Genomic DNA, 14,267 nt, shown 5'->3' with positions numbered 1-14,267 from the left:
CTCCATTTAATAGTAACCAGCCCTGGGACTCCCTGGAACAAAAAAATCTCTGAAATCTAACTTAAATTAGAGCATCTTTGATGACAGTGGATGTTTTGAAGTTTGTGTCTTCTGCATTTTACCCACAGTTGCGCTAAATGGTGAGGCTTTCAAGGGCAAATCGAGCAAATGCCTCTCCTTTGTACCTCTGGGTATTCTAGCAGGACAGTTGAAGGTACCAGTTAATATTCTCTGCCGAAATAAAGGCTACTACTTGCCATCTCAAGAAGAATAGGGGAAGAGAAAATAAATCACGTATTTTAAATGCCATATTTGAACTTTTCCTTTCACAGAATTCACCTAAGCTCTTCTGCCCAAAGGACAGAGTCCTGGATATTGAAGCTATATACAGTGTTATCGATGATGCAAAGCAGTTTGTGTACATAGCTGTCATGGACTACTTGCCGATCGTCATTGACACCAATGCTAAACGGTGAGTGTCCGTGTCCAGGTTATTGTAATGCCAGTACGGTCTGCTGGAGAAAATGAACCCACAGGAGATTAGTTACTACTGTGGACCAATTTCTTGGGGCCCAATTCTGCTCTTATTGAAATCAGTGAGAGTTCTGCCATTGACTTAAATGGGAGCAGAATTGGGACCTGAGAAGACATTTCCAGTTCTGGGTCCTAAGCTTTGGATCTGCCTGTCGAAGGAGATTAGAAATTGTCTAGTCTGACCACCTGCAAGTGACTGCACCCAGGAATACAATAACCTGCTTGTACATTAATCCTATTTCTTACATTATTACATTCACTATCTTGATACCGCAGCTACTGGCATTTTATGAATATGATACAGATATTCAAACTGAGTGAGAGAGTGTGTGTGTTAAGCGAGAATTAACATGTTGTGAGTTCTCATACACAATATGGGAGATGTCATTATTTTATTGAAAATTACATGAAAATTCCAAATTCAGCATAGGTTACCTTTGAATTATATCACATTTTGGTAAATTGAAAGTTGTTAAAAACAAACAAGCCCAGGTCATTTTTAAATACCCTGTTTGTATGGACCATTGAAAAGCACTCGTGACCCAAAACTGGAGCCACAGTATAATAAAACCATCCAACTCAGAAGGCAAGTATCCAGTGGTCCCTCTGACTCTCCGTAACGCAATGAATCCAGCATTTAGCTATGCTCGCTGTTCCATTCATGCACTTTATGTGAACACAGTTAAGCCAAACTAAAAATCTGATTATGTGCTTTTTTCCAGTTTTGCATAATTAAAGGTTTTGCTTAATTAAAAAAAAAACCAACCAACTATGATTTTACCTGATATCAAGCATAAGCTATTTCAAGTCTACAAGAGGGTTTTTTCCAATAAACTCGCTACATACAGCCTCTATCACAGCAAAGGAATCACGGGTAGTACTGTAGGAGGCTCCGTTTCACGATATGCATCCCTGTCGTTTCCCCTTTGTGTTGGGAAGGATCTTAGTATGTAGAGCCATTATAGGCTTGCAGTTGATGTTACCTCCTATACTTCTTTGTTCTCATGCCTGAAGAATTCAGAAATCTACTGGATTAGGGACATCCAGGGAAGCCACCTGTCTGAATTCCACGTTTTTCCTACAGTATGGTTTTGTGTCTGAGGCACTGCCACAGCTTCTCTACCTTGTAAGCTCCCAGTTCCCACTGGTGAGTTATTTTCTGGCATTGTAGAGCTCCAATTTCATTAGGCTGAATGCCTTTATGCTGCTCGAATAGAGTAAACATGGGGATTTGGGGTTGGTTTTGTTTGGGGTGGTTTTTGTTGAGGTTTTGGTTTGGTTTTGGTTTTGGTTTGGTTTTGGTTTGGTTTTGGTTTGGGTTTGGTTTGGTTTGGGTTTTGGTTTTGTTTTGTTTTGGGTTTTATCTAATTCTCCCTGTCCTGACCTGCTCCCACCGAAGGTCAGGAACACAAAACTAACTAGCAGTTGTGAGACTAGCACCATGGAAACCACATCCCATTCATGGCAGAATTTCAGGAAAAAAGGTAGCATCCTCCTTAAAAGACCCATCTTCATCTGGTACTGAAGGATGCAGGTACCCTGCATGGCAGCAGCTCTCCTCTTCCAAAGCACGAAACGGCAGAAAGCATTCCAGTCCCCAGCCTGTGTGGTTCCAGCACAGAGGGAAAAAAAAGGTGGCAATCAGGGAGGGATCCAGTGTTCCTGTCCTCTTACTTGTGTAACCAACAGAAAATCCTTCCAGTCCCCCGGTCTGGGCCGGGGAAGCAGCACCTGGGTAAGCTGTAGCTCATTCTGGTGGTTCTCTGGCCACCGCAAGCTCTCCGCTGCTCTCACCACAGGCAGTGAGTGACACAGGAGTAATGAGTGACACAGGAGTAACTCGCCCAGCTGCGGGTGGACAAGGTACCTGTATTTTGTGCAAGTGTTTTGGCAGCTCTCCATGCGCCTACATAGATGGAAGATGTGCCCAACCATCCACAACTTCACTGTCCCCACTGTGACAGTTTTGGTGCAGGGCTCAATGACACAAAAGAGGATGCTGGCAGATCTGTTAAACAAGCACAGCATTCCTTCAATGGCTAGAAAATTAAATTCACATATGGTTAGTTTTCTCTGTGATGTCTAGGCTTGACTGCATAAAAATCCAGAATTTTATTAAGTTCTCTGAATATACTGTATTCTTTCTCCGCAGGTACTGGCCGTATTTAGACGGGAAGATAAGAGAAGCATTAGTTTTACGAAGTATTAAAGTACGACTTCTCATAAGTTTCTCAAGAGACACAGATCCCCTTACTTTTAACTTTGTTTCATCTCTGAAAGCTATTTGCACTGAAGTTCCAAGCTGTAGTTTGAAAGTTGTAAGTATAATCCATATTGCTTTGAAATCTATGGTATTTCCCACCCCTCAAAAACAATTAAGAAAACTTCTCAACTAAGAACTGTTTTCTGTTAGTTTCAAAGACTATAAATTTCATTAAATAACACAGGAAATGTAACATAATGAACTGAATTTATTCCTTGTACTAAGAGATGTAGAAATTAAGACAGAAAAATAGAATGATGCCAAAAGGCAATCTGTGTGGCGGACAGCCCGTGTAAAACACTACATGTGGTCTTTTACAGCAAAGCTAACGAAATGAACCGTAATCATATGTCTTGTTTATACTGGCTGGGAAGAGTAAATGTGACAGCACAAAAATGCGATTTAGTCTGGATTCATGTAATCTTACTGTTCAGCTGCATAAGCATCTACTTTTGCTTTAGTCAAGTACAAAGTACAGGAAAAAATAATGAAGATTTTTAAATTCAGGCTACAAATTCAGAATTGTGAAGACTAGAACAACCATTACGTGACCCCATTAGACATGCAGTACAGGAAAGTGAGAAATACTATGTGTGTTGCATTTATATTAGAGAACAGAGTGTATGGCAACTACTACTTTCAGTTTGGTACAGTTCATTTTTATGAAATTGAGGCACACTGGAAATCAGCCATCTTGGATCACTTTTTGGTTTTTTTGCAATGTCTGTCTTAAATCATCTGCTGAATTATTTTGACTGCTTAAATTGATAATCCATGAAATCATTTTGTCTTTTTAAAATTGAGTTGTAAAGAAACAAGTACTATTTGTGTTATGCACACTAAGTGGTATTTATGCATATCTTGAAATAGGGATTTTTGTTGTAATGTAGACTGTTATTACAAGTTTCCTAGGTAAGAAGCAGCTTACAAGTGTGAGTTTAAGTCAAAAACTCCAATACACGGCTGGTACTGCTTAAGCTGCTTCAATTTCAAGTAACTTCTAGCTTGTTCCATTTTTATCATCAGAGTTCTGGTTTTGTATTCAAAATCATTTTAATTAAGTGGCACCTAATGCTTTACGTACTTCTATCCATTTACACCTACTTACAGCAGGTAAATTCTTTAGTACAGAATGTATCTTGTCAAATGCTGAAAGGAAAAAAAAAATTATTTCTAGACATCCATTCTAGGTGGGTAGTCTAGCTATCTCTGCAGTTAGAAAATACAAATACAACTTACAGTACAAAAAATGAGACGGCCCCAGTTTTAAATAGCTGTAAAGGTGCCTCTGTGCTGTGCATCACGTGTTCCACACCCTGGCTAAGTCACTGCCTTAATAAGCCTTGGCATGAGTAACAGCCCAAGGCTCAGAGTTTACTGGTACCTCTTTGGCTCTGGCTGAAACCGTGCTGTAGGCTCTATCACGACACTCTTTTACTTCACCGAACACGTCAGATGAGCACTGCTGCTTTCTTTTAACTGTGTTTCTTTTGTATTCATCTGTTCTAGCTGGGATCAAAGTGAAACAAAATGATGTGTGTGTATGGGCGAGAAAGAGTAGGCTAACAGGGTAAAAACTAAACAAACCTTTTGAATTATTAGAAAATGCTGCTTTTCCCTTTTGGTTCAGCTTTGAATATGAAAAAAAATCAAGTCAAATTAAACTCTGTAGAGAAAATACTGTCATGCAGACATGTATTGTATGAGTTTATACACGAGAACACTGAAATTTTAAGGGAAACTTAAGGTACAAATTTTGATTGAAATTTGTAATTTCAATTTTATTTTTTTATTTATTTATTTGCTAAGCTGTCCCAAATACCTTAATATTGCTCTGGCAGAAATGGCACACCCCCCCGCCCCGTTCTTCTGTTCTCTCAGGGATCATGTATCTGAGTCCTACGAAGCATATTCAGCTTTTTTCTTCTGTTTAGCTTTTGATCCCTGTGTTATGCCTTGTTGTGATCGTTTTCTTTTGTGCCTGTGGAAGGACCAGTTTGGCTAGGACATTCCCAGCGCGTGCCCATGGCTTGCTGCAGCTGCAGGGTACGCTGTTCTGCCAATGGCAGCAGCGCCAGGTACACGGTCACCTTGGGGAAGGCTGTACAGACATAATTTCTCTGTTAGGTGAGAATCTCTTACTGATTTCCCCTGGTCTCCTGACCAGGCTAACAGAAGGTGTGGTATTGCCTAACTGCAGGTATATCGTTAGAAACGGGACACTGCAAACCTGCTATGCCCAGCGGTGTCCTGATCAATACCAAATACAAAAATTACCGCTGGGCAGGTAATTTTCCAGTCTGCTGTGGAGGTCAGGAAGGCAGGGACTGCAAGACATGATTTCCTAGCTGCAAACACTGAACTGCTAACAGTGTGCTCTATCTAGAAGCAGGTGGGTGGTTGTTTTTTCGGTTTTTTTCTTTTGCCACAAAACTTTGATAATGCTAGGCAATTAACATCATCAATGCAGTTAGAAAATGCTTAATCCCTCATTATGCATTCCTCAGCATCTCACTTGGGAGTCCGGTTCACATAAGCATCAATAATTATTGGATTCAACTGAACTGCTTTGAGACTGCAAACTCAATACAAGTACTGTGAAAAAAGTCATCACTAGGAAGAATTCCTGAGGAAAAGGGCTTTGCTTGAGGACTAAATAAGTGCTGTAAGCATGCAGCCAGATGTCAAGGAGCTCTGTTCTATGCACGGAACCATGTGGTCATGAAATTAAAGGATAAACTGAGCTCACCATCACGCTTCTTGAGGCCTTAATTCCAGTACTCCTTACATTTTGTGTGCCTGACCCTTTAAATACATCTTATGTGCAAGATTGCTCAGTCTAACTCTCAAAGAAGCAGTAAAATGGGGCCAGCCCTGCTGGGCGCAGTGCTGAACTGAGAAAGGCCCGTGGTTTTGAAGGGCCCAGAGAGTATGAACTAGATGAAAGTGTCTTCAGATAACTGGAGACCGGGAAGGAGTGGCATGGAACAGACGTGTAGCTACAGCACGCGCTGTTCTTGAGCTTCCACATGAATCTGTTTCTGCATTGTACAGGTGGATCCCTGCTCAGGTGAGAGGAAGGAAGAACCACAACTTTCCGTACTTCTCAGAAAGCCAGCCATGTCCTACAAGTAAACAAAGCGTTATGAATGAACTATGAAACCTTTGCTCCTAAGCACTAACTTAAAGCTCTAAACTCCTAAAATAAGGATGGAAAAGACTAATTAACTGTTAGCAGAAGGTGGTGGATTATTAACACAGTACTTCGGCTGCAGGCGTGTGTCGGGAGAATGTTAGGCTGTGCTACTGAATGTCAGTGCTGGTTCACTTGCTCACCTGAGCTGCAGTTTTGTATTCTGTTTCTGAGGGCAGATGAGTTTCCCTACTTGTTTTGTATTGTCAAGGACAATTGTAATCTGTATTGTCAAGGAGTTATAATGGCTTCTATACCCTTGCTGGAGAACACATTACACTTTCAAGCCTTCTGTCTATTCCTGCCTGAATCTGAAATTTCCTTTCTTACAAAGTTATTATACAAAGAGCACACTAACGCAGGATTTTTCTGTACAGCACATCTACTGAAATCTCTTAATTTGCCAACTCTAAGCTGATATGATTATTGTGCTTGACTATTTTTAAATCAAGGTATGTAGCTTTTTGCTAAATCCTGTAATAAGGGGAAGAAGACAGCTTTGTTTTGGTTTTACCCATTTGCTGGTTTTAGACTATTCCCTACAACATTAGTATTAATCACACAGTATCTTCCACATCCCTGCAAAGAGTTACTGCGAGCACCCTTGATGGACACCCTGTTGCTGCTAACTGTCTCCATTCCTGTTTCGTTGCATCAGGAAAAACATGACCCTTTTTTTCTGGCTTTATCCAAAAATTCAAGATCCTTTCAGAAAGATTCAGATTCATCTCTGGCTGGCTACATACATACTTTCTGTGATGGGTGCGTGTTTGTTCCTCAGGCGCACAATTGCAGTCTTGATGTTGTCGAAGAACTAAACCCTAATGTCTAGTAAACTTGCCTTTACAGCTGCTGAGATGCTTTGTTCTAGTTTTTTTTTTTAAATGTAATTGTTAGTAGTGTTAAATATCTGTAATTAAAAGTATGATTTCCCCATGCAGCTTAGTTAGAAGTGAATATACAATATAAATCTCATTTAAAGGGCAGATAACTACAGTTTTACATAGAATAATCTTTTTTTAATGGTTTTTAAATTGCTTTTTAAAAAGCAGTCGCTCAGTTTGGGTGGTTGTGCTCGCTTTTAAATGCAAAAAACTATCTTTGGATTTTTGCTCGTCTTGGAACTTATTACAAAAATTAAGCTGTGGAAGATAACAATGCCTTGTACAGGTAAGTAAGCACACGGTAACACACAAAATTCAGAGACTGTTGAAGGACACAATTCTGTGTCTTATTAATTACAGATAAGCCTGTACAGAACTCCTAGTGTTCTCCAAGGAAAGCCAAACTGTAATGATCAAGACTGATGATTAAGAAGAGATTTTTTGAATGAATACTTATATGCTGTTCTGAAGCAACCAGTGGTATAAAACCTAAAGGTGCTGTTCCTGGCAGTCAGTAACACATTTTGCAATAGTTGAGCAGTTTAATGCAAACCAGCTTGAAACCTACCTACATCAGCTGGGTAAAGAATGCTTTATAAAACTAAACTGCCAGTGTACTATGCATACGCCCTTATCTGATTTAATCAAACTGATGATGTAGTCTACCACAGAGATAACTGCATTTCAATAATGAATTTAGTATTTTACAGTTGGGTTTTCAAAGTAGTAAGATTATTCTGAAGGACATCTTCCTGACCTAAAAGGATTCATTCCAGTTTTTTATCAGAAGGAGCACTGGTTCAAAAGAGGAATTTTGTATTATGGAAAACAGACCCCCAAGAAAGATCAAGGAGTTTTGGGGCCGGAGTTTTGTAATACTGTTTTTCAGTGTCTTAAGTGGGTACAATGTATAGCCATTTATTTTCATCAGCAATGTACTGTAAATTAGATTTGTTCTGAAGATCTACACCATCACCTCAAAGTTTCTCAGTCCTGCAGTAAATATGCAATTTCTCCTTCATCGTGCTATTCTCTACTTCTAGTTTTGGAATCTGTGTCTAGGTATTAGTTTCCTTGATGAAACAAACAATATTTAGCTTTGTAGTGGAAATCTCATTTTTGTCTGGCACTGATGCAGGCAAGAAGTACATATAGCTCCAGAATTTAAAAAGAAAAAAAATACATCTTAGACTTCACTCTTTAGGGTAAAACAGATGCATTTTCCTCTTGTTGTCGGGTAAATCTCTCCATATCAGATTTAATCCTGAGAAGCTTCTAGGTTTCTGGAATCAGCAAGTTTCCTGTTGGGAACTATGAATGTGTAATACAAGGGTATTAATTCAATTGTTGCTGTGTCTGCCAATTCAGATCCTGAAGCAGACTTCAAACCCCAATGTCCCTTGATGAACGAGGAAACGAGCTATAGAAAAGTTTCTGGGTCTTATCATGCAGAACATAAAGGGGGAAGGGGGGATGAGTTGTGCATTCCGTAGCCTTTCCTACCTGGCACTGTATTGCTTTTAGTATGCGGTAGCCATATACTTTGTATAGTTCAGAATGCCAAGGGATAGTGAATATCACAAACTGAGAATTTAGTAAGAAATATAGTGTGCAGTGTTTTATTAAAATTAATGTTTGGCTATAAAAACTCAAGCTGTTCTGTAGTGCTAACTCATTTTCAATAAAGAGTAGAGAACAGACCATATTTTTTCTGTCCATTATAGAACAGTTCTTATTAACATGCACTCCATTCTATTTTATGGCAGAAATTCTTTGACCTTGAGGAAGAGAGTGCATGCTTTCTTAAAGAACAGAAGAACACTTCCTTTCCCAAATTAAATCGTAACAAATACATGGTGACTGATGGAGCTGCATACATTGGTAAGTAACCACATCTCAAGAAATTCTAGTTTGTAGCCAGAAGCCTGAAGTAACACCCATTTGTAAATGAGAAGTCTACAGTTGACATGCTTGTTAAGTTAAAGTAATAGTTCATTTCTTTGGGAACCTGGATAAAGACTGAGCTTTGAGCCTTTTCTCATTTAAACACTCTTTGCCCCTATGAACCAGTTTCTCCAAAAGCAACATTCTGCTTTCAGTATTTAAAAACAGACTGAAAGCACAAATACAATATACTGTATGAAGGAGGCATAAATTGCATTATTAACAAATTCTCTTGTTTCTGCAACCCAACGAAGATGGACTGTTCTCAGTTTCCAGCGTTACTATTAAAGCTATGGTCAGTCCTGGTAAATACTGTACGAACACCTTTCATCCTCATCTCCTGAAGTCTTATTCCATTTACTGTAATGACATTTCAGATGCCCTCTCAACGTTAAGTACATATCTAATTGGTGTTCTGGGTTAAAGGTGTATTTAAGTCAAGTCCCTGTGTGGCACCTAGTAAAAATTCATTATCAGTCAAATGCTCATTGAATGCAGAGTAAAAACTACCTTTTGAAAAAATCTGACTGCTTGAGCTACGCGTGAGCTGCAGGATCAGAGAACTGCTACTGAATTAAAAAGTAACTCCTAAGATTTTATCAAGTCAAGAGAGAAAACTGGCCTTCTAACACGCTGCAGCTCGATGCTTCAGTTGCTTCCTTCCTCACCCTGACTTACTGTGAAGGGCTTAAAGCCAGTAACCGCAGGGGCAGGGAGGGAGAGCAAGCGCTGCCGCCCCACAGCGTGCCCGTGCACCAATGGAGAACCCAAAGCAGTGCTGGGATACAACCAAGAGCTACTTGGAAAGCTCAAAATACACACACCTCTCTTAACCTATCCAAATCTTATTTTTCCCTTCAACTAGTGCAGCTTAGCCCTCTCTCATCTCCCAAATGTTTTATGAATCTTTTTCCTTTATTCCATTTTAAATTCCTTCCAATAGCCAGATCAAATTTCAGTAAGTCATAACTTGTCCACACAGTATGGATTCTTGGCTGAGCTGGGTTTTTTTCTTTCCCATTGTCCTTACATCCTTAGATACACACAAGTAAAAGAAAGAAAGAATCAAAGCGGTGTGAAAGTAAATGTAAATGGATGCTAATATATGATCTGATGTATCTTTTACTTGAAACCATATAGGAAGAAATGGCCCTTATGATAAGGCTTCAATTTGCCATCCTTCACAACTTCAGAATTCTTAACATTTCCTGCTAAAGTAGTTGAAATGACACTGAAAAAAAAGAGGGTAAAGATTTCATATACCTTCATGTTTTATGTATGTTCAGATAGTTTTCAAAATGACCCCTCCAAACTCTTTCTCCAAAATACTGCATGTTTTATAAATGTACAACTTAAATAGTTATAGTTCTAGTGAAATAAAAAAGAAATAACTGAAACACATGGTTTACCTGTTTTCCATTAATCCAACTATCCACTTTGCCTTGCGATAACCAGGATGTGAAATGCTCGTTCATGACCTTAGATTCCAACAAAGGTGGTGATAACTGGCATAAACCAGTAAAACCTGGTTTTCTTTTCTGAAATATTATCTATCAACGGATAACCTGTAAAAGATCTACTGGTTTGGCTCAGCATTATGGAGCAACTATTCTCCACAGCATCTATGTGTTTATATGGCAAAAATGTATTTTCACTTACGAAGTATTAGAGCTGCTATACTTCCAGAAACAATCTATACTACACACGGGTATGTAATGGAGTTTTTTCTTTCCCACTACTATAGAAAACTTATTTTCATCTCTGCCTGGGTAGGCACTGGGGAAAATGACACTGTAATATGCTGGATTGCCTTTAGGGAGATGGCCTTGTTTTTTTAATATTATTTAAACGTTCAAAACTCATTGTATATTCCTGCCTTTACTTGTAGGTAATTTTGATTGGGTAGGAAATGCTTTTACGCAGAATGCTGGAGCCGGCCTTGTTATCAACCAAGCAGACACGGGGAACAGCACAAGCATCATTAAGCAACTCAAGGCTGTTTTTGAAAGGGACTGGTATTCACATTATGCCAAAAGTTTACAACCAACAAAAATCCCAAACTGCTTTAATCACAAACTTAATAAAGCAACATCAAATAAGACTGCCATGAGCAATGTGAATTAGAAAGACTATTTTACTGTTTAGTATGGCAATGAAGAATTACGTTGGAATATATAGCCCTCTTTCATATTTACAGACAAGAGACTTAAATAAAAAGCAAAAAAAAAAAGTTTGGTTTCGGGGGGATGTTTTTAGGAAAAAGCACACTTATATAAAAAACTCAAAACTATATTCTCTATATTGAATTATTTAAGACTTTCAAATTTGTTACTTCTGACACTGAATGTCATTTCTGCTTCCATATTAATTTTAATGTTCTGAGTTTGCATTTAACAGCATGTGTCAATTTTTCTGTTTTAGTTTTAGGACTTTCCCTAATTGCCAACCTGGCTAGAACGAGCCTTGAGGCAAAACCAAGATTCAAGCTATGAAATGGCATTCTAAGATCAGTTATTACAGGTAGATGGTAGGTTTACTGTCTTAGAAAACATGAAGGAATAAGCAACCTTTCACCCATTTAAATTGTTTGCTTTAAATAAATACCCAGTCACACAAATAATTCCTAGTTCTACAAATTCAGTTTGGGTATCGTCCTTCCTTGTCTTCTAACTAGCCTTAAAATACATTAGAGTTACATGACTGGTAATTCACTCATCTCGTAGAAGTATGAAAAGGTTTTCAGGGATTGGGGTTGGCCTCATCAAATTTGTCATAATCCCTACAGCTGCTCAGATGAATGGATTTTTTATCAAAAGTAAAGTAATGTGGATTCCTTTCAACATAATAGTTATTTCCAATTATACATGTTTCATCTAACACTGAAAAAAATCTCTGGATTAATAGCAAAGACCTAGGACTTTTTTTTTTTTGTTGTTCTCAAGAGTATTTCTTCCCCAAGTTAAATATTTATCATGTGAGCCAGCAGTTGCGTGATGACTCATTATCAAACCAACGCATATATAAAAGTCAAATACTGCTTTTTAAGAAGGTCAAGGGTTATGCAAAATCATGCAATAATTGTTGTTATGTGATCATAGTCATTTTGTTTCATTTTACACCTGAAAGTTTTTTTCTTTCACAATTATTTTTTTTTTTTTTTTTAGTAAAAGTTAGGAAACAGCAATTTCTGTTACAATGTCATCATTCATATAGGTGGATACATCAGCACAGAGACGTGATGCCTTCATTTAGGCCACTGTTTCAGTTGGTGTTAATAGTGTGCCTCTACAAACACAACTCAGTTGCATCAAGAAGCACCTGTTGTGTAAAAGTGTGAATTTGCTCTTTACAAAAATATAAATGCTTGACAACAGATTTTTCTCTACTCAGAGCTGTAATAGCTTAGTTTTGTAATAAAAAAAAAAAAAATGTTTCATTGCTATCCCTCTGCTTCTGTTGAAGACACACGGCCAATGAAAGCAAAATGCATTCTGCATTTTGTTAAATATTCACAGAACTTTTTCCAAAATGCGGACTTTTTGTCAGCTGGCTGTATGTTACTGAAGGCACACTTCAACAGCAGTGGGCAAAAAAGAGAAGGAAAATCAACCATGTCCCCAAGGTACTGTTTTAATCTGAAGACCAAGTTAAAAACCCACCTTGACTTTCAAAACACAGATTTCATTTACAAGGTTAAAAAAAACATTAAAGCAAGCACAGCTTAGGAAATTCTAATAAGGTGACATATGCACAACTTCAAATTGCCAGCTAGAGACACACCACAAAACTAGTTATGACTGCAAAAGGCACACTTTTTGACGAAGAATGTTTCTTTTGCAATTGCCAAGTTTTACATTGTCTTACTGAAAATAATGACGTAACAACAAAAAAATCAAGTTGTCAACTTTTACAGAAAAGATTCTGTGCAGCTCTAACGCTCAATAACATTTTCTAATATTCAAATAAACACATGCCATTTATTAGCCTACACACACACAGAAAAGCATATATTCTGACATTCCTATAAGACAAATATCTACAAAGAAAAAGGTTCTTGAATTGCTATGAAGGAAAGATCTTTGTGAAGAGAAATTTCTGTATTTTCTTCCTTCTGTATATAATTTAGAGTATGTATAGCAAGTTTGGGAGAAAGATCCCCAGCACTTTTTAGTTGTTGGGGTTTTTTTGTTTAAGAAATAAATATTCGTTCAGATTAATTTCTAGTGAAAATTTCAAGTTATACCACCAATGAATTTAGTCTTATGACTCAAAGCGAAACAAGCAAAACCCAACCAAACAAAACCCACAACCTTTTAAAAGCTGGTTGAGATATTTGTAAAGCTTCTGAGGTCCCCATGGATGGGTGCTTTTAGAGCTTGAGATAAACTTAATACCTTGAGACACAAAAAAACCCAAGCAAACAAAAAAACCCCACTGTCCAGAGTTGTTAATTGTAGCACCTGATGGCAATAATACACAAATATGAATCAATGTATTTTTTTTTTCCCTTTTGCATTACAGATATTAGAAATGTGTTAAGTTTTCTAAATGACATCTTGTGCAAATAATGGAGGATCTGAGTGGAACAGAAATTTGTCAGATGATAAAGCTAAGCTGTTTACAAAGCAGGAATTGGTGATTAAATCAGACTGTGGAGTTACCACTGACCTTCCATTTAGTATACCAAATGAACGATTCAGATGGAGTAGTTTTACTGGACAGTTCCTGGGGCAATATAATCATGTATATTAACCAGATCCATTAGTTTACTTGGCTTTTAAAATGCTGGTGCTTCAGCGACCCCACCCCCCCCCCCCAACTAAAGAGCAGGTACCTAAAAGTATATTTGAAAGTGGCAGTATGTTCTGATTTTATGAATGGAAAAGTTTGGGGTATTTCTAACAAATTTTAATGTGAAATAGTGGTCAGCCATCCTACAAATGGACTGGCAGGCTCAAGTTTCATTTGGTATAAAGTATGGATTGATATTTTAGTAACTGTTTAGAATGGCAGCAGCTCCAAAGTAGTATAGAAGGCTTTGGTCTGTAATATTAGCCAAAAGACAAAGTGCATCCTTGGACTTCAGCAAGTAGGAAATTAAAAATATCAGATTCTGTTTTGAAGCTGTTTAAGGGGATTACAGCCAATTATTTGTTTTGGGTTAGTACTGTTACCGTTTAACTAGATTTGCTACAGCAGCCTCGATTCTGGCTTCAGATCCTTCTACCACTGTAAATAAATCTGGAACAATGTGAAATCTGTGATTTCACATTGGTTGAGCAGGGATCAGAATCTAGAACAGTTTCCTCTTGCTTTAGCTCTCCTGAGCATCACCATTGCACATGCTATTTCCAAATTTAAGAGGGATTTGCATTCAGTGGTTTCTCACAGACCTCATAGCCAAAATCCAAACGATGCACTTTCTCTAACCCCCTTCTAACTGGCATTG

At 38.1% G+C, this 14,267-nt stretch overlaps 1 protein-coding gene across 1 annotated transcript in view; it reads left to right on the top strand.

Moving 5' to 3' along the window:
• PLD5 (phospholipase D family member 5) overlaps positions 1–11,913 on the top strand; it is a 191,098-nt gene extending 179,185 nt beyond the window's left edge. Inside the window, 4 exon segments of the mRNA XM_055714919.1 lie at positions 333–472; positions 2,687–2,852; positions 8,641–8,755; positions 10,707–11,913. Coding sequence (XP_055570894.1) covers positions 333–472; positions 2,687–2,852; positions 8,641–8,755; positions 10,707–10,942 — 657 coding nt within the window. The 3' untranslated portion in view covers positions 10,943–11,913.
• The last annotated feature ends 2,354 nt before the right edge of the window (positions 11,914–14,267 follow it).

The sequence above is a fragment of the Falco cherrug genome, chromosome 6, assembly GCF_023634085.1.
Source record: "Falco cherrug isolate bFalChe1 chromosome 6, bFalChe1.pri, whole genome shotgun sequence".
Lineage (NCBI taxonomy): Eukaryota > Metazoa > Chordata > Aves > Falconiformes > Falconidae > Falco > Falco cherrug.
Note: the sequence above shows the minus strand (reverse complement) of the source record. Positions and strands in the feature narration are given on the sequence as shown.